At 22.7% G+C, this 25,758-nt stretch overlaps 6 protein-coding genes across 6 annotated transcripts; 4 read left to right on the forward strand and 2 right to left on the reverse strand. All coding sequences in view use genetic code 6, as the record gives it.

Annotated features, from left to right (window-relative positions):
- Positions 1–514: 514 nt before the first annotated feature.
- Positions 515–8,752, reverse strand: TTHERM_00688350 (RAVE protein 1 carboxy-terminal protein; the record flags this gene model as incomplete). The annotated part of the gene is made up of 26 exons (XM_001026937.2): positions 515–624; positions 682–832; positions 881–1,021; positions 1,077–1,224; positions 1,280–1,448; positions 1,513–1,591; positions 1,655–1,876; positions 1,938–2,881; positions 2,943–3,395; positions 3,457–3,522; positions 3,573–3,961; positions 4,015–4,689; positions 4,749–5,143; positions 5,211–5,482; positions 5,539–6,576; positions 6,643–6,721; positions 6,777–6,920; positions 6,982–7,110; positions 7,172–7,560; positions 7,621–7,697; positions 7,758–7,857; positions 7,939–8,020; positions 8,085–8,152; positions 8,211–8,275; positions 8,359–8,489; positions 8,603–8,752. 26 exons carry the CDS (start codon positions 8,750–8,752, stop codon positions 515–517), a joined length of 6,666 nt encoding a protein of 2,221 aa, XP_001026937.2.
- A 2,173-nt stretch (positions 8,753–10,925) lies between these two features.
- Positions 10,926–12,278, forward strand: TTHERM_00688370 (hypothetical protein; the record flags this gene model as incomplete). Its single annotated transcript, XM_001026939.1, has 1 exon — positions 10,926–12,278. The coding sequence occupies one exon, from the start codon at positions 10,926–10,928 to the stop codon at positions 12,276–12,278; it is 1,353 nt and encodes a 450-aa protein (XP_001026939.1).
- Positions 12,279–12,930: 652 nt separating this feature from the next.
- Positions 12,931–13,933, forward strand: TTHERM_000688379 (EF-hand protein; the record flags this gene model as incomplete). Its single annotated transcript, XM_012800797.1, has 2 exons — positions 12,931–13,392; positions 13,478–13,933. Exons 1-2 carry the CDS (start codon positions 13,027–13,029, stop codon positions 13,931–13,933), a joined length of 822 nt encoding a protein of 273 aa, XP_012656251.1. The 5' UTR covers positions 12,931–13,026.
- A 704-nt stretch (positions 13,934–14,637) lies between these two features.
- TTHERM_00688380 (beta-Pak interactive eXchange factor Src-like 3 domain protein) lies at positions 14,638–17,997 on the forward strand (the record flags this gene model as incomplete). The annotated part of the gene is made up of 7 exons (XM_001026940.2): positions 14,638–15,715; positions 15,778–15,985; positions 16,050–16,132; positions 16,188–16,291; positions 16,347–16,518; positions 16,571–17,793; positions 17,857–17,997. 7 exons carry the CDS (start codon positions 14,638–14,640, stop codon positions 17,995–17,997), a joined length of 3,009 nt encoding a protein of 1,002 aa, XP_001026940.2.
- Positions 17,998–19,111: 1,114 nt separating this feature from the next.
- TTHERM_00688390 (3-ketoacyl-(acyl-carrier) reductase) lies at positions 19,112–19,938 on the reverse strand (the record flags this gene model as incomplete). The annotated part of the gene is made up of 2 exons (XM_001026941.1): positions 19,112–19,464; positions 19,518–19,938. 2 exons carry the CDS (start codon positions 19,936–19,938, stop codon positions 19,112–19,114), a joined length of 774 nt encoding a protein of 257 aa, XP_001026941.1.
- A 669-nt stretch (positions 19,939–20,607) lies between these two features.
- TTHERM_00688400 (ankyrin repeat protein) lies at positions 20,608–24,372 on the forward strand (the record flags this gene model as incomplete). Its single annotated transcript, XM_001026942.3, has 4 exons — positions 20,608–23,409; positions 23,462–23,605; positions 23,663–23,818; positions 23,872–24,372. The coding sequence occupies 4 exons, from the start codon at positions 20,608–20,610 to the stop codon at positions 24,370–24,372; spliced, it is 3,603 nt and encodes a 1,200-aa protein (XP_001026942.2).
- Between the last annotated feature and the right edge of the window lie 1,386 nt (positions 24,373–25,758).

Here is a 25,758-nt window from a genome sequence, read left to right on the forward strand (position 1 = left end):
GCTTAAAATAATTTTAAAAAATAACTCTATATTTTAATAAAAATTAATCAAAAAAAATTCTTAGGAAAGTTAAAAATTAATTAAAAAAAAAGTTTTAACCATAAAATAAATATTGTTAAACTAAATATCTAAATTCCTTTGAATGTAATATGTTAACTAATATTTTAGATGAAAAGAAGGTGAATAGTTATAAAATACTTTATAAATATGATATCTTTTCTAAATTTAGTATTTTTGAAAGACTTTGAGCTGAATTTAAAATTAAAAAAAATTATAAATTTTATAACTTAATTTAATTGAAATTAATCTATTAATGTCAATTTAGATTATTTCAATTGGATTTAGAATATAAAAAGACTATTTAATTTTAATTTATTACTTGTCACATTCTTAAAAAATTTACTACATTAATTGTATAATACAAACAAATTACATAATTTTTTTGATACATTAATTATTTATTTATTTTTATGTTATTTTTTACAGTAAATAGACTGACTGATTGACTACCAACTCATAAAATGGCTGGATGAATCATTTATATAACTCCATCTGAGCTAGAAGCAAACAAACTATCATTAATTTACAAAATTTAAGCAACTGAAACTGGAGGCCTCTTTTCAACTAATAAAATTAGCATTATTTTTAAATTTTTAAATAAATAATTTTTAAATATTTTACTTTATTTGAAAACTTAATATTATATGACAAGTGAAAACGTTTCAAGTTCAAAAATCTTAATGAAGCCGTCACTTGTTCCTACTACAAAAGCATTTTCTCTTTTATTTAGGAAAGTACATCTGTATTCTTAGCCAAAGGTCTAATCCTTATTCTAAAAAAAAATGAAAATTAACTTAATATCTATTTAAATGAAAAATACCTCAATATATCTTTTTATGTCATTTTTCTTAGTATCATATATTGATATCAAGCATTTCTTACTATTTGTAATTAATATTATATTTTTGTTGCTAGAATAATTAAGGAAGTTGCCTGGTATATTTTTTATTTCGCTTTAGCTCTGTTATTTGTTAAAATAAATGAATAAATATCATACTCTTAATAAAGAAAAATACTAAATTCAAAGGCATCAATGTGTCAAAAATAAGCAACTGATAATTAGTTATAGCAGCTATCATAGACCCATGATTTATAAAGCAAAAATCATTAATTTATCTTTATTTATTCGAAAGAGCTGAGAAAAATGGACTGAAAAGTTTTGTGCTTTTTTTTAAATTTAAGAATTATTTTTGTTTTTAAGATTAAATAAATTATTTACTTTTTATGGAATTTCCACAAATACAAACTTCCAGATGAGTCAATACCTCCTATTTTTTCACCAAATTTAGATATTTTTAGTGTTACAATAGGGTCTTTGCTTTGGTAATTGAAATCATTAATCTTAGTAAATTTATTGCATGACCAAATCTCAACAATACCTCTGCCACCTTTTTATTTATTTATTTATTTATTCATTCATTTGCTTTAATCAATTTAAAACAAAATTTATACCTGTAAAGAAAATTGGTAGATTTGGGTGGGAAACTATGCAAAGAGAATCAATTTCGTTTATATTTTTGATATTTCCATACTTTTTAAAAAAATTTGATTAAATATTATATAAAAATTTCTAAAACAAATAAATTAATTTTACTTTAATCAAATCTGCTACTTCTTATTCAGTGTATTAATCAAAATATGTATATCTAAATTTGTTAAGTTTCACTTCTTGATTAAGCAAATCTCTCCTTATTTATCTACTATTAAGAAGCTTTGCAGCCAATTTTATAACTAAAGGTTTTTGATCTAACTGCTGATTTGTTACTTTTTGAACAGTTCTCCTATCTTCAGTTGCTGGATCGATTGAGAATGTTTCCTAAAATTGTATTCAAATATTCAGATTATACTAAAATATATTGTATTAATTAATTAATTACTTCTTCACACAAAGATAAACCATCTTAAAAACGAGTCTTATTCACAATTTGTTCTATCAAATCAACTTTTCTGAAAGTTTTATTTGTCAGACAAATTATTTCACGATTTGTACTCTAATAATTATTAATGCAGAACCCTCTTAATTATTCTTACTTTACTTTGATTACTTCTATACCACCTTTAAATATTTCCTATTTCTCCTTTTCTTATAAAAGTGACCATTCATAGTTTGGATGGCGATACTACTAAACAAGTATTTTTGCCTTAAGATGGTGATAAAGATTTTCAAATTTATCAAATTATTTAAGGTTTTATTTAAATTAATAAATCTCATCTGGATCAGCATAAGAAGGGAGATTCTTATAATAAGATGCATGCTAAAAATAGCTAGAATCTTCAAATATACCCAATATCTAATCTAAAATCCTATTTTAGTCAGAGGCAGAAAAGTGTTTCATCAATGCTTTAAATATTTTCTTTTAATTCTTAGCATAAAATTCAACTTATTTAATAATGTTGATGTAATTAAATTTGTCTAATTAGCAATCCATCTTTTCATATCCTTTGAAGTTCTTTGAAAGAATAATTTCCAAGTTTTTAATTGACATATATCTTATCATCGAAAATAGGATCATTTTGTATTTATTATTTTAATTATTTTCTTAATCATCATTGTTAAGATTTTATTTTGAAGAAATTTATTCCTTTTTATCTTCTAGGTGTTGATAGGGCGAAGTAGGGAAAGCTTCTGCAAACATATCTTGGTATCTTGTAGCTTTAGCGTTTTTAAACTTTAATTCTCTTGTTTAGTTAGCCTTTTCGATGAGTTTATTAATTTTGAAACTATACTTCATTTCAAATGACTACTACTTTAAGATGGACTTTTCACTGAAATCGCTTACTTCCTTTAATATTTCATTGACCTCCAAAAATTATTCTAAACCTGTTTAAAATAATAATTAATTTAAATTTTAAATTCAAGACTGACTAAATGGATAATTTACCTAAATTAAGAATAAAATAGCAAAATAACTTATAAAGTTTAAAAGAATTTATTTCTATCATGATATTTTATTCACTCATATACTTCGACTGCTAAATGTAAACAATTGTTTTCTTAAGTTATTCTGTGATATAAATGCAATTCATCCAAAAATGCTATTATTTCAGCTTTAGATTGTTATCAAAAGTTAAGCTATAGAACAAGTGTTGTGATTAAGTGCAAAATTTAAGCAATAATGAAATAGCATTTTCTATTTCTCCGAGAGCGATTTTCATTGAAACAGAATGTGAGAGTGACTTCATTTTTTGAATTTTTTTGTCTGCCATATGGATTAGAGTTTTTTCATCAAATTTTTATTAAATATATGGATCTATGGTGTTAATCTTAAAATAATCAGCAAGTTCACTTATATTTTTTCTAAGTTTCATAAAGTAGTTATCCTAGTCTTTATCAGCTTTTTTATTTAAATCGTATGTATAATTAAGACAAAAGATATAATATTATTAAATATTTACACAAGCTCCTCTCAATTAAAAAGTCAATATGGCTTGAAACCAATTTCTAAATACAGTTTTTAACACCTTTTTTATAAAAATTATTTAAAAAAATTATCAAACGAATAAATTCATACTTTAATCCATTTAAGTCTCTTCTTAATTAGTTTTATAGAAAACTAAACCTAGTAGAGGAAGTTTTATGAGGTTGTAAAATTGCAAAGACAACTTTAGATGAAGAGCTAAGTTTTAATTTAATTCAAGAGTTTCTTCTTCCTCTTAATGTTCCTCAAGGCTATTGCTTGAATTTTAGGGTGAGCCTAAAAAGTCATCAAAGATACTACAATCATCCATTTATTTTAAGAATTTCTTCTAGCTAGCGCTGCATTCTTGAAGCTGATACTTAACCTTATGAGAGTTTTTAAGCATTTCAGCTAGTAGAATTGCACTTGGATGAAAACTGCTCAAATCAGGCTCAAATTTTGGTTTCCAATCCATGCATGTTTTCTTACCAGCTTCAGCGAATCTAAAGATTAAAAAATAAATTAAATTTATTTGAATATTTATAAATTAAAATACTCAGTTTTTTAGCCTTCTTCATAATCTAATTCATAGAGAGCATTCACAGATTAAACATATTTACCAAGAATATAATAACCAATATTTTAAAGGAAAACGTCATTCATTTATTTACCTACATCTATAAAATGTTATTATACTACTCGCTTTAAAATAGGCTTATCTCCTGTTTCAAATAGCTTAAGAGTTAAAATAGCTAACTAAATATCTTCTAATTTTTCAATCATAATGTTTACTGCATCATCTAATTTACCTGCTATAAGATAGAAAGCTGCACATTTTTCATATTATCCTCTCTTTTGAAGTTCAAAAGCATTATTTTCAAGTTTTTATTTAATTTTTGATTGCTCACTTAAGAAATCCTCCTTTTCTTACATACTCATGAAGTCTAAATCTACCTTTGTATGAATATACTATTTTGCTTTTTGTAATAAATCTCTTTAACCTAGAGCTCTCCTTCTGATTGGATCAGAAGTTGTTTGAAATAGCTCATCCAATTTATTTATCAATATATTTAACTATCCTCCTAATACATACCATAAACTTGCATTATTCAGATTAATTTCACCTTGATTTTCTACTTAAGCACTATCTTTTAACGCTTATTCTCTATTAAAGAACGTGATAGTAGCTATTTCGTTTAAGTATTTCGTTATTTGCAAAGTATCAGTTTACCTGTTATTTAAATTTCATAAACAACTTATTTATCTATACATTCATTAAATAAAGCTTACCAAAGTGGATAACAATATCTTCTTAGAATATCCCATTTAAGAGATCTAGCCTCTAAGTATTTACCAAAAAGCTCATTTGATATAAAATCTTTAGCTTCAGAATGGCATGCCCACACTATTTCTTTTGTGAATAATGACCTTGGTTTATATTAAGCTCCACTTATAAACTTCTAGTTGTTAAATATAGAAACGTGGAACATAAACAACTTGCCGAATATATCAAAATCATATTTTTCTTTTAAATCTATCAAAAATTTGACTAAAGTTTCTAAGAAAGCTGTTTGATTACCCTCAAGTCTAAATACATCTTTTTCTTCTTGCAGAACTTTTAAGATGTCATACAAAAATTAATCAGATCTATTTGTGGCATAATCCTTTTATTCAAAGATGTCTTCCTATTAGTAAAACAACAAAAAAGTTACTTTTATTTGATTTTGTTTTCAATTAAAATAAATATATTACAGAAAGAGTATTTCCAATTATAGAGAGTTTAGATACTAAAGATTAATTAGGTAGATCAACATCTTCGAATTCATTCTTTACTTTTAGTGTTCCAATTTTTTTTTGTAAGAACAGGTGATAAAGCTTAGTGATGCTAAATGAAAACTTAGAGCTAACGTATCTATTTTTTATCAAGCTGAGCAAGCATTTGTACAAGATAATTTAAGCAACTTCAAAATTACCTATAGTGAGAAGCTCATATATGAATTCAGGGTGGTGATGAGGTAAAATTTCTTATTTTATTAGAATTGAAAATTAAATTTAATAAAAAAAGCTTTAACTTTTTTACTTAATGAAGACACAATTTTGCGATAAAAATTTTCTGGTAGCAACGTGTGCTAATCTTAAGAGGTATCAAGTTGATTAATATCGATAACTTATTCGTTAAAAAATCCATTAAAACGCATGATCGTTTCATTAGTTTTGATAATCATTTTTAGATCTTTGGTAACTATAATTTCATAGTTTGAAGGCTAAGTAAAGCGAGAGAATCTTTTGTAGTAAAGATCATTAGATTTTTTATTTTATTTTACTAGGTTAATTACATAACTCTATTTACGTTTATCGAATTAAAGATTGAATAGCATTAAATAATTTTCAACAGCAAGAATAAAATTGTTATCGTAGAAATGTTTAACCAATATACTAACCTAACTAATGTCGTAGAGCTTAGTGTCAACACCATAAAGAAGGTTTTTTAAATTAAATTTAGTCAAAATTTCTTTGTCTTCATTGTAGAATTCAATTTCATTATTAAAAGTTATAATATAAAAAAGCTATGGCTTAGAGTTTACCCAACCTGAATATTTAATAAAATCAACTCTTTTTGTATCTGGTTTACGAGAAATATTTTAAATTTTTTTAATTTCAGGGCCTTTGACTTCATAAAAACAAATTTGTTTCTCTTCTCTAGTTAAAAGTTTAAAGCTTACTTCTCTTGAATTGTAGTTGTAAAGCTTAAATTTTTAGAAATAATCAGCAATTTCATATCTAAACAAAACCTCTATCTAAAAGCTCTTCTTATCATTAAAAGCTTCTTAATTCAATTTAAATCTCACTGCAATCAATTTATTTGTGTTAAGAGGATAAATTAAGAATTCTAATAATATTTCTCCATTCTCATTTTAGTATTTGGAGAGTGTCTTGATTTGATATTCAAATTAACTCTTCTAGTAAGCTAAACCAACTATATCTTTAGCTTAATCTTCTATATCTAATTACTGTTGCAATAACTTATTTTCTTAATGTACTAACTGAATTATCTCTAAAACCTTCAGCTTATCATCAAATATAAAAACATTATTCTTATAGTGTTCAACTAATTTAACTAATTCATTTAAAAATATTTTAAAAATTAATATAATTGATATATTTTGGCTTTTAAATTTCTTACTAACTTATATTTTACTATTAAAGGACCACTGCCAATTACTGTCTTCTGAGAGAAAGTCATACCTTTGTGGGAATATTTGCTTAAGATTAAAAAAATATGGTTAATTTATCAAATTCATTTTTAAAAATAGTTACTTGATAAGGAGAAGCTTAATAGCATAGATTTTAATTACTGTCTAAAGTAATAATCGAGTCTGAACTATCATCGTAAGAAAAATTCTAAATCTTACCATACAGCCTCTTATTAGTAATGTAAGTTTTGATATCATTTGGCTAATTCTTTTATTATAATTATATGTCTATTAAAAACAACATCATTTATTAAATAATATCAGCTTACAATATTTTGCTAAACCTTTACTAAATTTCCAAGGTAGTCTAACCCATAAAAGTGAATATATTCGCTATCTTTACGCTTTTTTTCTTAAGCATAGAGCAAAAACCTAATATACTTGAGTAATCTAGGATTCTTATTTTATTTATTTTAAAAATGATTAGAAATAAGTTTAAAATAAAATAAAATTATTTACATTTAAACTAGAAAATCTTTCTATCTTTGAAGTTTTTGAAATATTTCTTAAATGTGAAATACAATAAAGATCCATAGAAGTATCTTTCAAAACTATGATCCAATCTAAGGAAGTAAAGTCATCCTTTTCATATAACCCATAGCTGTTTGTTTGGTTACTTATTGATTAATAAAGATATCCTAAATCTTTTTTGGCATAGTTTGAGCTGAAGTAGACAAAGCTAAATGAAAGAGAGCTAATGTTGTTAATGTTTTCCAATTAAACTGTATGAATATGGAAAAACATGGCTTCATCTTCAGGAGATTCTTACCAAACTTTAAGGATACCTTATACATCTATAGAAACAATAGTGTTAGGCCCATATGGTTGCTAAGGAGATTTGATGCTATCTAAATACATTTGTTAAATTTGTAATATATTTAACTAAACTAAAATATATATATATATACCTCTAAATTTATAAGTTTTTATATCATTTTCATGTTTTAGAACATAGTTTGTTATGTTGTCACTTGGCGTTTGTTATCTTTTTGATATTTTAAAAAACATAATTCAATATAATCTAAACATCTCTTTCTTTGTATACCCTTCATCTAAATAGCCTGTATGATTATCCAATATTTTTATAAAATCCCATACAAAAATAATCGAAGAGACTTCAGACATTGTAGTAAAATATCTTGAATCTATATAGATTGAATAAAAAATTAATTAAGTTTTGAATTAACCAATAAGCAATATTTGTATTTGCAAAACTATTGAATTACCTGGAGAGAATTTAACATTTTTGATATCCTCCCTTACGTTCAAATTGAATATTGGCTAGATCTTAGATACAGTATTTACATTCTTAAATTTTTTGAAGAAAAATTCTTAAAAATTAATTGCATTGTTAGAACATTTAATATATTACATTTTGAATATCAAACAGTACATTCCATATTTTAATTGAGTGATCTGAACATGTGATCAAGTATTAATCTGAAGTTATTAAAAATTATCTTATTTTGCCTGTTAATTTATTTAATTCGTAATTTACCATCAAAAGAGGAATAGCCGTCCTTTATGGATTCCTTTACTCTTTGATTATACACTTTTTCCCATCTTATTTGTAAATAAAATGTTATTGAATAAATTGAATTAAGGATCAATTTTAACAATTTTTTTTGCATAAATGAGTTAATTACTTTATTGAAAAGTTATCTGAATCATAAAAAGGCTATAATATGCTAAACTCTTCCTTACAAAAAACAAATACTAAACCCTATGAACTACTTGTAGCAACTGTCAAAATTTCTCCATGGAATTACCTAACAGTCTAATTTAAAATAAGAATATTTATTTCTTTATTGTTTCATTAAATTGCGTATGTGTAGATAAATATATTAATGACTAATATGACAAATTAATCAACACTAAAATCTAAAATACTTGAATTTATTCAAGCAACTCAGAACTAAAAAATATAAGTTTCTCTTCTGAAAACTAAATTAAATAGCTTAATCTATCGTATGTAAGTATCTTAACTCTAGAGTACCTATTACGAGTTCTATTATCTATCTACTATTATTAAGAATTCATAATGAATTAATGACTTTTATATAAATATTATATCTTTAGGTTTATTTTATTTTATTTTGTTAAAGACTTGTCCTAATATATTAAAAGTATTAATTAAATTTAATGAGGAATAGAAACTAATCAAACTTATCTATGCAAAGATATAGATTGATTTCTGACAAACTAAATATTGGATCATATAAAAGGAAGTATTGCAATTTAAAAATTTAAATAAATTATTTTATCAAAAAGGCTGCATGAAAGATTTAATAATTTTTAATTGAAATTTTATTGGTAGTTAAAATAAATTTACAAAAAAATTATCATAAGATTTATTTTATTTTGAAAAATAATTTCTATACAACTTAAGAATTTTAAGAAAAAAATCAATAAATTTATCTATATTAAGATAAAGATCAATTAATTTCTGACAAAAAAGCAAATTTAATTATTTAAAATTAAATTATTTTTATTAAACAAATTAATATTTTATAAAAGATAAAATAGAAATCTAAAAAATCTAAATTTGAATTGAGTTTTTATTTATTTATAATATCCATTCATTTAAGAACTTATTTTTTAGAGATATTTATTTAATTAGTGAATGTAATCTAATATCGATTTACATATTTCTTAAATGATTTTCTAAAAAATGTGCTATTAAGAAAATCTAATTTGATCTAAGAAAGCAAAAAATAAATAGTTAGGCAATATTATATTTTATATTAGTTAAATTTATTACTTTTGCAGAAATTTAAATGGTTAGAAATTTTTTAAAATTCATTTTTTTGCTCACAATTTCAATGACTAAATATTTTTAATAACCATAAGCTCCTAACAGATATTTATAATTAAATATAAAATGCAACTTGAAAATAAATCACCAAACACATTTAGTTAAAATCAAAAACAGTTGAGCCCAATAAAGGAAGAAAATTAAAGCCTTACTTTAGAATAAGAATTTTTTTGAAATATTAAAATTTATTTTGATTTTAAAGATAGAATTTTTCTTTTTTTTTTATTATTTCAATTGTTTCTAAATTATGGAAGAATAAAATGTTTAGATATTTTCTCATATTTAGTTTATTATGATTAATCAAATATTTTAAATTTGTGCTTTTTAAAATGTGTTCGTTATTATTATATATTTTTCCTTCTATAAAATAAACTTATTTCAATAAATTTTCCAAATAATTTAATGGATTTATATTTTTTTTCAGTTAAAATCAAAAATTGAATTTATTTAAAAAATTGCTTCTATATTAGGTATTATATTTATTTTTATAAAATCAATATTTATTTAATTTTATATTTTGAATATTTATTTTTTTATATGATATACTAATTCCTAAATGTATTTGTTACACCAATTTATTAAACAAATGCTTAGCACAAAATGTATTTAACAAAATTATAACTGGAATAATATGATGTTAATTTTTTTATAAAATTAATTAAAAATGATCTTGTTTATTATTTTATATTCTTCTATCGCGCTTAGTCAAATTAAAAATAACTAAAACAGTTTTCTATGAAATCATTTTTTGATATAAGTTCATTATTTTTATTAAAAGTTAAAAACCTTCTTAATAAATTATTCCACGAAAATGCTAATCAGCTTTTTTATTGCTTTCAGTAAAAAATAAATATCTAACAACATAATTAATTTAAATAATGAATCTTATATTGAGAGATATATATATATATATTTAAAATAAGATTATTTGTACTGAATTAAATATATTAACAACTTTGGGAAATAAACAAGTAAAAGCCTATTAATAAAGTTTATTTAAATACAACAAAGAAGAAATTTAATTCCATTCGTTATCATTACAATAAAATTTAGAATTCTTACTTAAATCAAGATAAAAAGAAATTTTTATAGATATATCTTTAAAAACTAAACGTTGATAAAAATAAATATAATAAATATCATTTCAAAAATTAATAAAGTTAGTATCTTCACTTGACGCCTCCTCCAATTTATTACTGAAACTCTAAAGCGCAGCCAAAATTTTCAAGCTCTTACTAACATAACTATAATAAAAAATCTAGATACCTTTTAAGGCTTATTTTTGGATCTTACTTGAGATTTAAGAACTTAGACGCTAAAATAAACAGATCATAAACAACATAGATTTTAAAATACAAAAAATAAATACATATCAACCTTAAACTGTATCTGGTAAAAATGTGTGATCTGATTTAAATTAGTTCTGACTACCTTTCAAAGTAAGTACCTTCACAGCAACCAACTACTCCATAGTCATAGGGCACGAATTCTACAACCTTGTCTCAAAAAAGCCAAACTGATAACTTTGAAGCTAAAACTGAAGATAGTCCATCAACTTCATCATCAACTCAAACACTTCAACTGGTTGGCAACTTCTATAAAAATATTGATTCACAAGAAAAATAAAATATAGCTGATAAAGATTTAAAAAATGTGCCAACTTTACCATCCCAAAATGATCCTATCTAAAACCTGTACTAAGTTGACACTCTTAAGGAAAAAATGATTTAGTAATATTAATAATTAGATAGATTTTCACTGATCCAAATGTTAATAGAAGAAAAGAAAAAAAATCATAATCTACTTAAAGCCTATACAAGAGATACTGAAAAATTAAAGTCTGAAATTTTGTAGTTGTAAAGAGAAATAATACAAAATCAAGAAAAAGAATATTAAAGCTTAAACAACAACAATAAAAACCTCTAAAATCACAAGCATTCTCAATCTGTTAATCCCAACATCTTTAATTCATGCAAATCTGAATAAATTGAAAGAATTTGTTAAAGCTGCGCAGATTCAGGCTTGAAAAGAATACAATCTCCTATAAATAGTGCTTTTAATTAAACCTTTTCAAATTTACAATAGCAGCTTTAACAAGATTAAATAAATAACTTCGGAAGTGTTAATTTAGTTCAAAGCTATAGTTCTAGTATAAGTAATCCAACTTAATTAAATAAATAGAAATCAAATGATGAGAAATAATTTATATTTTCTAGTTAAAATTCAAAGCAAAAATTGCAATCTAATAATTTCTTATACATTTAAGAAGCTATTCCTCTTTCTTAGGGTTAAGGATAGCAAAAATAGAATCAAAAAAAAGAAAAAATCTCTCAAAGCGTGAATCAAATCAGTAACTCCAACCCTCTGAGTAAATCAACTACTGAGTATGAATTAAAGTATAGACAAACCGAAAAGCTACTTAAATTCCTTGAAGATTTAGTTATCAAGTGTTCTCCCAGCATCATGTTCAAAGATCAATAAAAACCTAGTGAAAAACAAATATGGAAATTTGTTAAGACTATGACTGAAGAATATGTGAACATGAAGAAATAAGAATTAATTAATTCTTAAATAATAAATTCTTTAAAAGATATTTTTAAAGCCTCTTCATTTGAAAAAGTAGTCCAACTAGCCAAGCTTTAATGTGAAGAAGTATCTATTTTAAGAAAAAAAATGTACAACCAAAATTACCAGTAGCAAATTCAAGTATAATAACAATTTAGTAGTATCAACAATAGTAACAATATTTGAATTTGGAATGGTTTAGGTTGACATAAAAAGTAAAAATAAATTTTATGTTAATAAAAAACAATAAATTTATTCAAATAGCTATCAATAATAAATCAGCTATTAATAAATTTGACAGACAGACTCACTTTCTAACTAAAATTATAAATTTTCCTAAAATTTAAAAATTACAATTAGATATATTTCGATTAAAAATAGTGTTAAGCTATTTTTATTTATTTCAAACGATTGAGGAATTCTCCCTCTTTTCTATATGCTATTTATAACAACTATTAAATTTATAATTAATTAATTAATCAATTAATTTAAATAATACTCCTTTGTTACGTCACTATCTATGTTTATCAATTATTAAAAAATTTAGTTTCTTTTATTTAAAAATAAAGACTTTCATTTAGAATTTAAAAAATCTTTTAACATTAATAATAATTTACAATTATATCACTATGATAATTTAACACTTCAAACAATTAATCAAAAGTATCAAAAGTTAATTAATAATAATTAAGTATTCAGAATATATAATATTCAAACATATTGAGCAAGAGTATTTTCAATTAATTTTTAAAAACGCATTTGTTTACTCAAAAATTTTGTTAATCAAATATCTTTATCTATGTGAATTTACCAGTCAGTCTTTATTATATAATTATGTGTAATTAATTATATTTAGTATTTTCAATTCTATAAACAATTTATAATTATTATCATATTTAAGTAGAAGAGTTAACTGCTTATTTCTTTAGAGATCATGAATAATAATAACGGAAATGAGTTTTTTACTTTTAGAGATACTCCTACTGCTTAGCCTAAAGGACTATCATAAGTTTATTCATCTTAATTCTAATAATCTTAGAATTAACCAAAATCTTCTGTATTACAAAATTCTTCAAAAGTGATTTTTAATCCAAGAAAATATGAAAGATCTGGATTCACTATTGATCAGATTGTAGAAATGAAGCAAACGTTTGATATGTTTGATAAAGATAAAGGTGGCACTTTGTCTTATGATGAACTTAAAGAAGCTATGCAGATTTTAGGTTTTGTTTAAGAAGATGATACCGCTTTAGATAGAATCATTGAAGCAATAGATGTAAACGGAGATGGTTAGTTAGGAGTAATTATTTATTGATAGAATTAGTTCAATAATTTATTCATCGGTCATTAAATTTTCATTTATTTTTATTTATCATTTAAAACAGTTTGAAGAGTTTATGAATTTGATGTTTGCTAACATTGCAGAAAACGATTCTGATACAGATTTATAAAAAGCGTTTTCATATTTCATAGATTTAGGAAATTCGAAGTTTTTATAAGATGACGACGACGATGAAATAGTAACAGTCAGATCTTCAAATAAAAAATAATAATAGAAATAGTAAAAAAAGGAATAAAATTTATTAAAGAGTAAAATTACAATTTAAATGTTGAGAAACATTGCTAAAGAAATTGGAGAAGATGTAGAAGATGAAGATTTAATTGAAATGCTTGAAAGAGCAGATAAAGATGATGATGGATAAGTTGGATTTTAAGATTTTAAATACATAATTAAATGGTAAAATGAAGAGACAAAGGCTGAGTTTGAATAATAAGAATAAAAATAAAGTAAAGCTTAATAAAAAATAAAAAGCTATAATAATATTTCTTAAGAGTTTTGAATTTAAAGCTCTGATAAATCTATTTTATAAAATATCATGAGAATATAATCACAATATCTTGATAAAGAATCTACCTTTTTTTTAAAAAAAAGCTTATGGAAAATAAAATATCAGTGATTTTTATTGTTAAAATAAATTTATTTAGTAAATTTGTTATTTATTTAAAAAATAGTTTAAAATTTAATTCCATATTATTGTAATGAAAATTAAAATAAATTTTGGTAAAATTTTTAATTAAATTTCAGATCTAAATTTATAATAAGTTTGTTGAATTTTTTGTTAAAATATTTTGTAAATAATTTTATTATATGGTTTATTATAGTATTTATTCAATAAGATTAAACATGTTTGTACTCAGATGTTAAAAAATTCAAAATATCAAGAATGACTGAGTAAATAAATATTTAAGTGATTGAGTGGTTGATTATATGAGTGAGTGTCTGTTTAAAAGTAATTCAAAATATGTTTGATATATTCAAAATTATTTATTTAATAAATATCATTAAAAAATTAATATAAACCAGTCTATTGAATTAAATTTGAATTGAAATAATAATTAAATTTGCATACTCATCACTAATAAGCAAGAAAAAGAGTGTTTAGAAAAAAATCCCATTCGTAATAATAAGCAAATAAGATTTTATTGATATCATTCATTCATTTAAAAAATTATCTTAATTTTTGAATATTATCATATATTAGATATGAATCAAACAAGATAAAAATTAAACACTGTAGTTAATAGATCTGGCTCTGTTAACAATAGGAGCGTAGGACTAGGGTATAGTTAAAAATATTAGCCTTAGTTTACAAACTAGAATTATTTAGAGTAGCAAGCCAAGAAAAAAAAATAAAGTAGTTCAATACTAGGTACTAACAATGCCTATAATGCTGTTAATACAAGTCATGATGGAAATAAAAAACCAAAATATATAAATGTAAAAAATTCAATTGATACAACAAGCTTTAATATCAATAGTAATGGAAATATTATTAATGATATCTCTTAAAATTAAGAAAACTCAAATCTTTCTACAAAAAATCTCCCAACTTCATTTAAAGCTTATCTCACTCAGAACTCATAAAATATTTAAATCGCTGACTAATATCCAACAAGTACTACTTCATCTAAGTAGCATGGATTACCTTAAAAACCAAATAACACTATTAATACTCATTAGTTCTTTAATTAGTCTTCTTAGTTAATAAGTAATAACTTTTAATCTAGCAATCAGCATGATAATAGCATTGTTGTTCATACTAATAATGATTCCCCCTCTCCAGTAAAGATAATGCCATCGAAAATATTCAATAGATAATCTTTAAATCTGGGAAACAATAGCAACGCTACACTAAGGTAATCTATTGAAACAAGAATTAGCTATAACAAGCAAAATTAAAGTTTCGACAGGAGTTCATTTCACCTGACACCATCAAATGGGAATGGTAATTAAGGGAGTAATAACAATAGTTTTAACTAAGTCAAGTAGCAGTAATAATTACTTTAATAAAATATACATCTCATAAATAAAGATGCCTCAAACAGGAATACAAATTAGCAAAATAGTTAAAATAACATGCAATCAACAATTTAAAATAACACATCTATCAATTTAATGAGTTTAACTTTACCAAGAAATAGCAGCGGAAGTAGTAAAGATGGTGAAAATAAGTCAAATCAAAATATTAAAGTTGTTGAAGATATAATAGATACAATACTTTTTTAATAAACTGAAAGCTAGCAAATTCAAAATTTAATTGAGTAAAACAAAAATTTATTAGGTAATTTTAAACGTATTAATTAACATTTGCATAATTTGAATTTTCTTTTTTTTTAAATAAAGCAACTCAGTAGGCCCTTGGAGCAGAGATACAGAATCTATCTAACAAGGTGTAATAATATGAAAAAGAAATAGAAAAGCTAAAAGAAACAATAATATAAGAAAGGGAAGAGAGCAAACAATAATTAAAGGAAAAAATAAATGAAATGAGAAACTTTTAATAACTGATTTAAATGCAAACTAACTCTTACTAAATGGAAGATGAGTTAAAGTAATTTAAAATTTGTATTTTGCCTATTAAAATGTGTAATTACTATTTAATTAATAACTAAAAGGTAACTAATCGTCAATATTTTTGAGGTTGCTTTTATTTCAAAATCATATGAAACTAAAGAATAACAACAGCCTCTATTCGAAAGTATTTTTCTCTATTTTTTTGAAAATAATAATGAAATATTATTATATCTTAAAAGCATAAAACATATTCTTTAATCTGCTTTAGGCAAAGCTGAAAGATTTAATGCAAAAAATTAATCCTTTTGTTGTTAATATGAACATGCAAAATTTGTTAACAGAAGTAAATTTAAGCTTATAAAATATGTTTAAATTGTAATTAATTTATTTCTTTTTAGCATGGAAATTAAATTAGAACTGAACTTGATCTGCATATTATGAAGATGAAGACTAGTAATATTTTAAGGAACAGTGATTAGTTAATTAGCCCAAAAGGAGTCTTAAAAGCTCTTTCTTCAATTCATCAAAAGAAGAATTCTAGCCTAGACACAACAAATAATTCAAATTCTTGTACTTCAATTATTTATTTATTCTTAAAATAAAATAAAATTTGTTAAAATAGTTAACTTTGGAAAAGCTCACAGTAGACATATTAGTGCAAATAGTAATTCTAACGATTATGGAGCTAAAAACTATCTTTCTATGGAATCTGCTTCTGGATTAGAAAAAGAAAACAATTAAAATTTGTGTAACCTTCTACCTATTGGATAATAAACGTTTTCTTAATAAGATTTCGAGTAAAATAATAATAGTAACATTGCAAATACTAATGGATAGTTTTTATAATATTTATCTCCTCCTTAATTTTAAGAAGAAGATTAAAATAAATTTAAAAATAATTAAAGTAGTTTCAGCTTTTAAATTTAAGCTAAGCCAACTCATATCGAATAACAAGTGACAAATCAACAGCAAAATTAGTAATTTTAAAATTTCGAAACTCTGTCAGCAATACAACCATAAAACTAGGGTGGATTTTATCAGTAATAATTATCAGGAGATAATTTCAATAATTTTTCTTTGGTTTAATAGAATAATTAGTAACCAACATAAAATTATTACGACAACCTTAACAAATAAAATATGCATGGTGGAAACTTTATCTAAATGAATAACTAAATAATTTCTAATAACTAGCCATTAAACTAAAATTTGCAAGAAATTATTTAAATTCACTAATAAAATTAATAAAAACTACAGCTTAACAGTAGCAATCCTCACCAGAAATGTCAAAGCTAATAATTCTTCTAAATTTAAGAAATGAAAGAAAATGATAAAAATACTAATATTTTCAAGTAAGAAGCTAAAATAAACAATAACAGACATCATTCAAATCCGCCAACTTTGAATTCCTTTAATTATAATTAAAATATTAATAAAAAATAAAGTATAAATATACAATAATATTAATAAGAATACAGTAAAAATGAAAATATAGATTCTAACTAAAAGGTCGACAAAGAGATAGAAATAAGTAAGCTTTCTCCTTGTTTTAATAGTTCATAAGAAAACTCTAAAAGAAGTCTTTACTAATCTAACGCTCATAATAGTTTAAAGAAAATTAATAAATAAATTCATGGAAAAGAAAGAATGTCATAGATTCTGTTCTAAAATGATGATAAGCATCCTAACATAAGCTATGATGCAATGAGAAGAGTAAAAACAGAAGCTGATGATTAAGCTAACTTAGACGAAGATTATGAATTTAATTATTCTGAACATAGTCTGTTCACAAGTAAACCTTCGACAAATCTAGTTGTTGCAAAGTACGAGTACAAAAGAAGAAATGTATAAAATAAATTATTTGATATAAAACTTTTTTTAATTTTAAATTATTAAAATATATAAAAGGAAAATGAACTCTCTTTTAGCCAAGGAGATCAAATATAAGTAATATAAAAAAATAAAAAGAAAGGATGGTGGTATGGTATTTGTAAAAACTAAACTGGATACTTCCCTTGCAATTATGTAGAAACAATATAAATGGAATGAATTTAATTTTAAATTTTACCATTAATATTAAAAATATTTAATTAATTAATTTTTAAATAGTAATTTTATATGTATTTCATCAATTTTAATTCCTAATTATTTTTCAAATAAATAATTATAATAATCTACATGGTTAATTCTAATTTCCCAATTTAATCTGCTGTGCTTTAAATAAAATCTTCCACTTTTTAAAACATAAAATTTTAAAACAATCAAATATTTAAAATAAAATAAAATTTAATTAATTTTAAGATAAACAAGTGTACTATATTTCATTCATTCATTTAAATACTAATAAATTATTTTTAAGTTATGTAACTTAGAAAATATCAATTTAATTTGATTAAAATTTCAAATAAATATTAAATTGTATCGTTTTTTTATTTTATGATGCTTTTTTATTTTTTAAATTTCTATAATCAAAATAACTCTATTTAATTCAAATTTAAAAATAAAAACTAGATTTACTTTAGTAATTTTATTAAACATGTTAGTTAATAATTCTTGCCCTAAGTAATTCTAATTATCTGACATAGATAAATTTATAAAATAAATTAAATTTATTATTTTATTATTTATTTATTTAAAAAAATATTTTTTGAAATTTCTTTTTATAATTTTTAATTGTTTTGTTTGAAATAAATAAAATTAAAAATTTATTGTTTAAATAAATATAAAATCTTATAATATTTTCAATTTAAAAAAATTTTCAAATATAAATAGCTGGAGCTACTTTAATAAATTATATTTATTTGTACTGTTTTATTATTTATTTATATAATAACAAACTAATTTATACTCTATTTTTCAACATTTTAATATCAAAAAATTAAACTATTGAATACTTTTTTAATTAAATTGTTAAAAATTTTATTTAAATTAAATTTATTGCATTATTATTTCATTTATATTTTAATATTTTTAATTTCTTAAATTATAAATTATTTATTTATACTGAAATATAAATAGCTGAAACTAAATAATACTTATTTTAACTCAATTATTTTAATTTTAATTTATATTTATATTCTAATTATTTTTATAAATAAGACATATCTTAATTAATTTTAATTAAAAAATTTTATGTCAAATTAGTGTCGCTTACATATAAGCTTCAATCTGCTGAATTTGCTGAATCGTGGGATAAAGTTGTTCCTGTAATTTAAGAGGCAGAATCTGTTGTTAAAAAGTAAATAGAGGCAGCAATATCTTCAGGCTTTGTTAGAATTGTATTAGCAGCCTTCCTGTCTTTTAAAAATAAGATGACTTACTCTTCTAAAGAAATTTTATTTTATTATGCTAATTTTTATATTTCTCCCATAACAGGAGGAGTTGATACCCATCCAGGACATATTGCATTACAAGTTATTCCTTCTTATGCTAGCTCTAAAGCAACAGCTTTTGTTAAACCAACTATTCCATGCTTTGTAGAACAGTAAGCAGAATGGTAAGCACCACCTTTTATACCTTTTATATTTAATTGAAATTAAAATATATTGCTTTTAATAATATTTAAATACCTTTCTAAGATGCGACATTAATTATTCTTCCATATTTTTATTTTTTCATGTAAGGTAGAAAGTGTTGTATTAAAGCAAGAGGAGCCTTTAAATTGATTTCAATTTGGGATTAAAATATTTCCATTGAAGTATCTTCTATGGAAAGGTAATCAAATCTTCCAGCGTTATTTACTAATATATCAACTCCTTAATGTTAACTAGAAACCATTTTAAGATAGTCTATTCTCTCCTTCTCATTTGCGAGATCAATTTGATTATATTGAAGTAAATCATGCTTAAAGCCCTAAATGTTTTTATCTAATCCATTAGCAACTACTCTTATTCCTTTTTCACAAAAGTATTTAGCTGTGCTTAGTCCAATTCCACTACTGGCACCAGTCACCATTGCAGTTTTAATTGTTTTTTCTACTAATCTGCTCATTTATATTTATTTTTAATCAGTAAAAAGTATTTAAGATTTTTAATCTAGTAAATAATATAAGACTGATTTTGCAATAAAATCTTTAAAGTACATAAATCTTATATAATCAAATTTATCTTTTAAACATAATCATCAAAGTAAGCAAAATTCTTTTATTATATTTCAAAAATGACTACAAAAAATTATATTTTACTTTTATGATTTTGATAAAATTCATAAATATTTTTGAAATATTTGGAAATTTAAAAGCATAAATTTTTAGCATATCATAATTTCGGATAAACCAATTATATAATTAGACAATCTGAAATAAAAAAATAATTCTAATCCATGAAAATAAAAATAATTTTTGTATTTTGAAAAAATATTAATAATATTATTAATTTATTTATTTAGATAGAGCTTAGATTTTTATAAAATATAATTAATGCATTTTTTAATTACTTTCTCATTATTGGTTAAAGAGAACTCTGTGAATTTCGGTATTTGATCTTTACAGATGCTATTTAAATATAAGTATGAGCTTATCTTAAATATCACTAATTCGAAGCTAATGTAAGGTTCTAAAGTTATAAAAACAAATAACTTGTTAAAAGTGTAAATTCAAATTATTTTTAGATAGTTTTCTTAATTCTTTCTGTATTTTTATAAAAAATCTCAAATCTCTAAATGGAACTATTTAAAAATGCTAAAATTTCTAATTCAGAATCCAAATTAGAATCAAAAATAGGCATATTTAGCAGAGTTTCCTCTGCAAACAAAATAAAAAATATTCCAGTGAGGTCTACATCAGCAGAATAAATTTAAAAAGAACCACAATTGAACATTAATCAACTCTATACAAATAAAGAGCTCACAAAATTAAAAAAGACTGTGAAAAAAAACCCATTCGATCCTACTGCTTAGCTCTTTATGAGGGAAATTCGTAGATAAGAAGCTAAGTAAAACAGTTTTTAAAGAGATGAGAATAATTTTATGAACAGAACTACATTTCGCTCAGATTAAAAACGAAATTTTTCTAGTGATGATACTTGTAAAACAAAATCTCAATCTTGCTCTAATATTAATAATGTGTCCAGGTAAACAAATGTGCATCATTTAGACTAATCCAACACTGTTTAAAATATTAAGCTTTAGGTAACGAACACATCAAAAATATAATAAGATAATCTAAACATTTAACCAAAGTTTTTGAATAAAAATATGGGAGCATAATTCACAACCAAAGGATCAGCTCGTAATTTTGAGTGTCTCAAATATAGAATGGTTATGTTTTAAGAATATGATAAAGCAATTGAGCAAAAAAAATAGAAGAATAATAATAGTTTTAAAATGATATCCAGTAAAAGCCAACCTAAAGCTTTAAAATAGCAATTAACAAGTGCCTTAGTTTAATTAAAGGAATTTTAAGATTAAGATGAAATGGATAAAGCAGTTACAATTGTTTCCAAGGGAATAAACGGCTCTGAAATTTAATAGAGCTAATAACACAAAAATACTGTTAATTTAGAAGAAAATGAAAAATCTACTTTAAGTCGTTTATTTACTTAATCTGGAAGTAATTCTATTCATTTCAATAAACCATCTTTTAAAAATTAAGGAATAGAACAACTGAAAAAAAATATGCAGGACGAAAGTCCTTGGGTATATAGCACGTTCTCAAGATAAAATATGATTAACTAGGTTAAGGAAATAAATAAATAATTATACTAAAAAAGATCAAATAGTGCATGCTAATAGTAAAAAAGCTAGTTTAGTATAAATACGATGCTAGATTAAGAAAATATTGGAAAAATAAACATTACACAATAAGAAAATAACCAAAATGAATAAAATGCAAACAATCTTTAAAATTTAAACCATTAAAAAATAGACCCTGAAGATAGACCTGTTTATTTTGATGTGAACACAGGTAAAAGAACGTTGGGTGTCACAGAAAATGAAAGAAAAATGTTTGCTAGTTTTTTAGCTGATAAAAATCTGAATGTACTTTTATATAGTAGAAAATTCGATGTAGAACCTAATGGGCATCTTCAAAAGCATTTACAAAAATTAAATCAATAAAATTAAATTAATTAACAGATTCGTGATAAGTTTAATCAACAAATGTTAGATAGCTAAATTAAAAGGGAATAACAAAAAATAAATTAAGAATTGCAAAATAAGCATTTATACACTGATGAAGCTACTCCTAGTATGATATTGGCAAATAATAATACTTCTAATTTTTTATGGAATAAATCTAATAATAAGGCATATAATTCCCCTAGTAATCATTTATAAGAAAGCCAGTTACCCTCAAGTCGGTGTTCTTCAAAAGATCAAACACCTCGTACACCTGGAACAATTACTAATTTAGTATCTAAAATGAGCAAAAATTAATTTATCTCTATAAACGAGTTTTTAAAATAAAATGAATAAACTGGTTAATTTAATTCGTAAAAAAGCTAAGAGTCTTCTTCGGTTTTAAAAGCTAAAAAAATAAACTCGTTAATAAATTAACAAACTCAAAATTTATTGGAAATGAAATAAATATCTTTTGTAAAGCAGCAGAGCTCATCATAGAATAATGTAAGCTCACCATAATCCAACATGTATATTCCTCTTAATAGCGAGTATGCTAACTAAGCAATGCAAACTATTTAAGAAAAAAATTCTTTTAATTCTATTACAGATCCTTCACCTATTATTGGTGGTATGAAAAGTATTAGCCCTATAAAAAATCGTGGTGAATCAACTATAAAATTTTCTTCTTATAATTAAATTATCGAAGGTAATTTATAAGATTTACAATCTAAATCAGAAACTAACTAATCACCTTCAAAAAATGCTAACTTTACATATTTCTTAAAAATGAGGTAATAAGAATTAGAAGAAAATTAAGCTTTTATAGGATTTTTAAGAAGCAAGTCTAATTCAAAAAATTAGAATATATCTTCAGAGCCCTAGATTCGTTTAGCAAGTGGCAGTTTAACAAATACAAGTAGAAAATAGATAAAAATAAAATAGCATATATAAGGTTCGCAAACAACAAGAAACTATGCTTATCCTAATAGTTCTCTGGCCCATATCCCAGAAACAACTACTATGAACTAAATAAGCCAATAAAGTTTAGGATAGAGATCAAAAACTATTATAATTTAACACCTAAAGAAAAGCTAAGAATTATTAAATAGTTTATTCCCAACAAAAAATGACCCCTAGTTAGAAAGAGAACAGTAATCCGTGTTATTAGATAAATATAAATATTTAGTTCCTAGTGAAAAAATCACAAAAGTTAACTTGAAAAAAGAAAGAAGAAAGTAAAAAGGTATTTCATAAAAGCTTCCTAAAAAGATATTTGATGATTAAGGGATAGTTTTTGGTAGAAATCCATTTTTAAAATTTAAATCATCTAAATTAATGAAAATACGTCTAAACTTAGTAAAATACCTTTAAAAAGTGAAACACCTTAATATAAATATTTACGAAGTAATTTATAAACAAAAAATATTTAAAAATATAAATTATTCAATTATAAAAGATTGTAGAAAAGAAGATATTTCCTCTCAATCCATACGAAAGACCAGGTGCTTATATTTTTTTAAATCTTTGTAAAAATGGCACATCTATATAAATAGAAGAAGTATTAAAATAAAATTAATACCATGTTAATGATTTTAATGAAGTAAAATTTTTGTTAAATATTTAAAATAATAAAATCTAAATTCAAAATAATAAAAAGCTTAACTAAACTGGACTTATAATAGCAGCTTATCACAATAACTTAGAAGCATGCTTGGTTTTATTAAAATATTTTTCTGATCCAGATATCATAGACTCAACAAATAAGACTGCCTTATACTATGCTTTGAAAAATAAAAACCATCAATTAGTCAGAGTAAATAAATTTGTTTTAAAATATTTTTTATTTAATTTTTAAAAAAAATATAGTACTTATTCTTTTACAGAGCCAGTCCATGGAGTAGATAAATTATCAAATATTCAGAAATACAAATGGATGAAGAAATGAGATAAATATTTGAGATAGCTAGAGTTGTCCATTTCATGATCTTATTACCATATAATTATGATGAATAAAAGCTTTGGGAGGTCTTTTTAAAAGATCCTCTTCCTGAGTTACTTCCAGAGTCTTAAAATGGCAGCTAATAAGATAGTCAGAGTGAAATAGAAAATTAAACTCCTAATTATAGCTTCTTAAACTAATAAAACTCAAAACAAACATCAAGCTTAAATCATAATAAAAAAAGTGTACATTCTATAGCTGACATTATAAATTAGAAATATGCTTCAATATCAAGCAGTACACCGCTAAATGAGTATCAATCAATTAATTCAATGCAAAAATTAAAAAATGATGATAAAGATAATAAATTTGAAGACGAATAAGAAATTTACTATGGAGATTTATTTAAAAAACAAAATTATAGTTGAAAACAATAATTTAATTGATATAAAATATTTACTACTAGCATACACTATGGATTATACTATTACCCATAATAATGCTTACATATTCTTCAGGTTAGAGATTATTTTGATCTAAATGCTGTGAATATTTTTAGAAAATTTTATAAATACCTAGAGTTAAATTAAAAAATAACTTTAAGTAAAAATTTTTAGTTTTTTTTGAGTTAATTAACTTTAATGATGAAGAAAAACTGAATGTTAAACATGAAAAATGAATTTAATTAAAAAATTTCTTCATGATAATATAAAAATAAACATAAATATTTAGTTATATAACTATAAAAATTGATAAAATATTTAGTCAAAGCTTTGTTTTATAAAAATATTTTTTTTGTGTTTTTTGGATATTTTATTGAGAAAAAACTGATTTTTATTATGAAAATATATTTAAATAAGTAATAAAAAATGCTTATTTAAATGAAATTTTATATGCATTTTTGATATATATATTTAGCAATTTTAATTTTATTATCTAAATATTTTCAATTATTACTTTTTTTATTAAAAGAATTTTCTGCAAAACTTTTAGATTTATTTTTGAATTTATTTTATTTGGCTTTATTTAATCCTTAAAACAATAAATTAAATATCTAAATAAGATTTTATTTTTAACGATTGATAAATCATCCAATAAATAAGTTTCATAAGTATTTTATTTTAGAAATTTTTGAGTAATTTATAAATATTAATGATTAAGAATTACATAATGTAAATCTAAAAGTTATTGTAAATATTTATTAAGAAATCATTGTAGCTAAATATGAAAATAAGCATAAGTATTTATTTACTTATAAAAATTTATAAATAATTTATTAGAAAATTTAATTTGGTAAAAATATTTTATTTTTAGCTTAAGGAAAAATTGAGATTAACAATGAAAATATATTTAAATATTTATTAAGAAACACTTAATACTTAATAATAAAAATTACATTTTTCACATTTTTATTATATCTCTATCATTTATATTAATTCTTTTATTTAAATATTTTCAAATTTTTTCTTTCTTCATTTAATATTTCTCCAAAACCTTTAGATTTTTTAACTAGTTTATATAATTATGTAATCTTTAAAATTATGAATCCTAATATGTAAATATTCATATCTATTTAATAATAAGTATTGATTGATTGATGAGTCATTTAAAAATTAATTTCAATAAGAATTTATGTTGTACATACTTGGATATTTACAATTATTATTGACTATAAAATACTCAATTTTAAATACGAAAATCAATCTAAATATTTATTAAGAAATACTAAATGTAACTATTAAAAAAAATTGAAATATTTTTTCACTTTAAATAGAAATAATTCACTAAAAAATTTAATTTGTTGAAATAATTTT

Source organism: Tetrahymena thermophila, assembly GCF_000189635.1.
Source record: "Tetrahymena thermophila SB210 genomic scaffold scf_8253915, whole genome shotgun sequence".
In the NCBI taxonomy this organism is placed as follows: Eukaryota; Ciliophora; class Oligohymenophorea; order Hymenostomatida; family Tetrahymenidae; genus Tetrahymena; species Tetrahymena thermophila.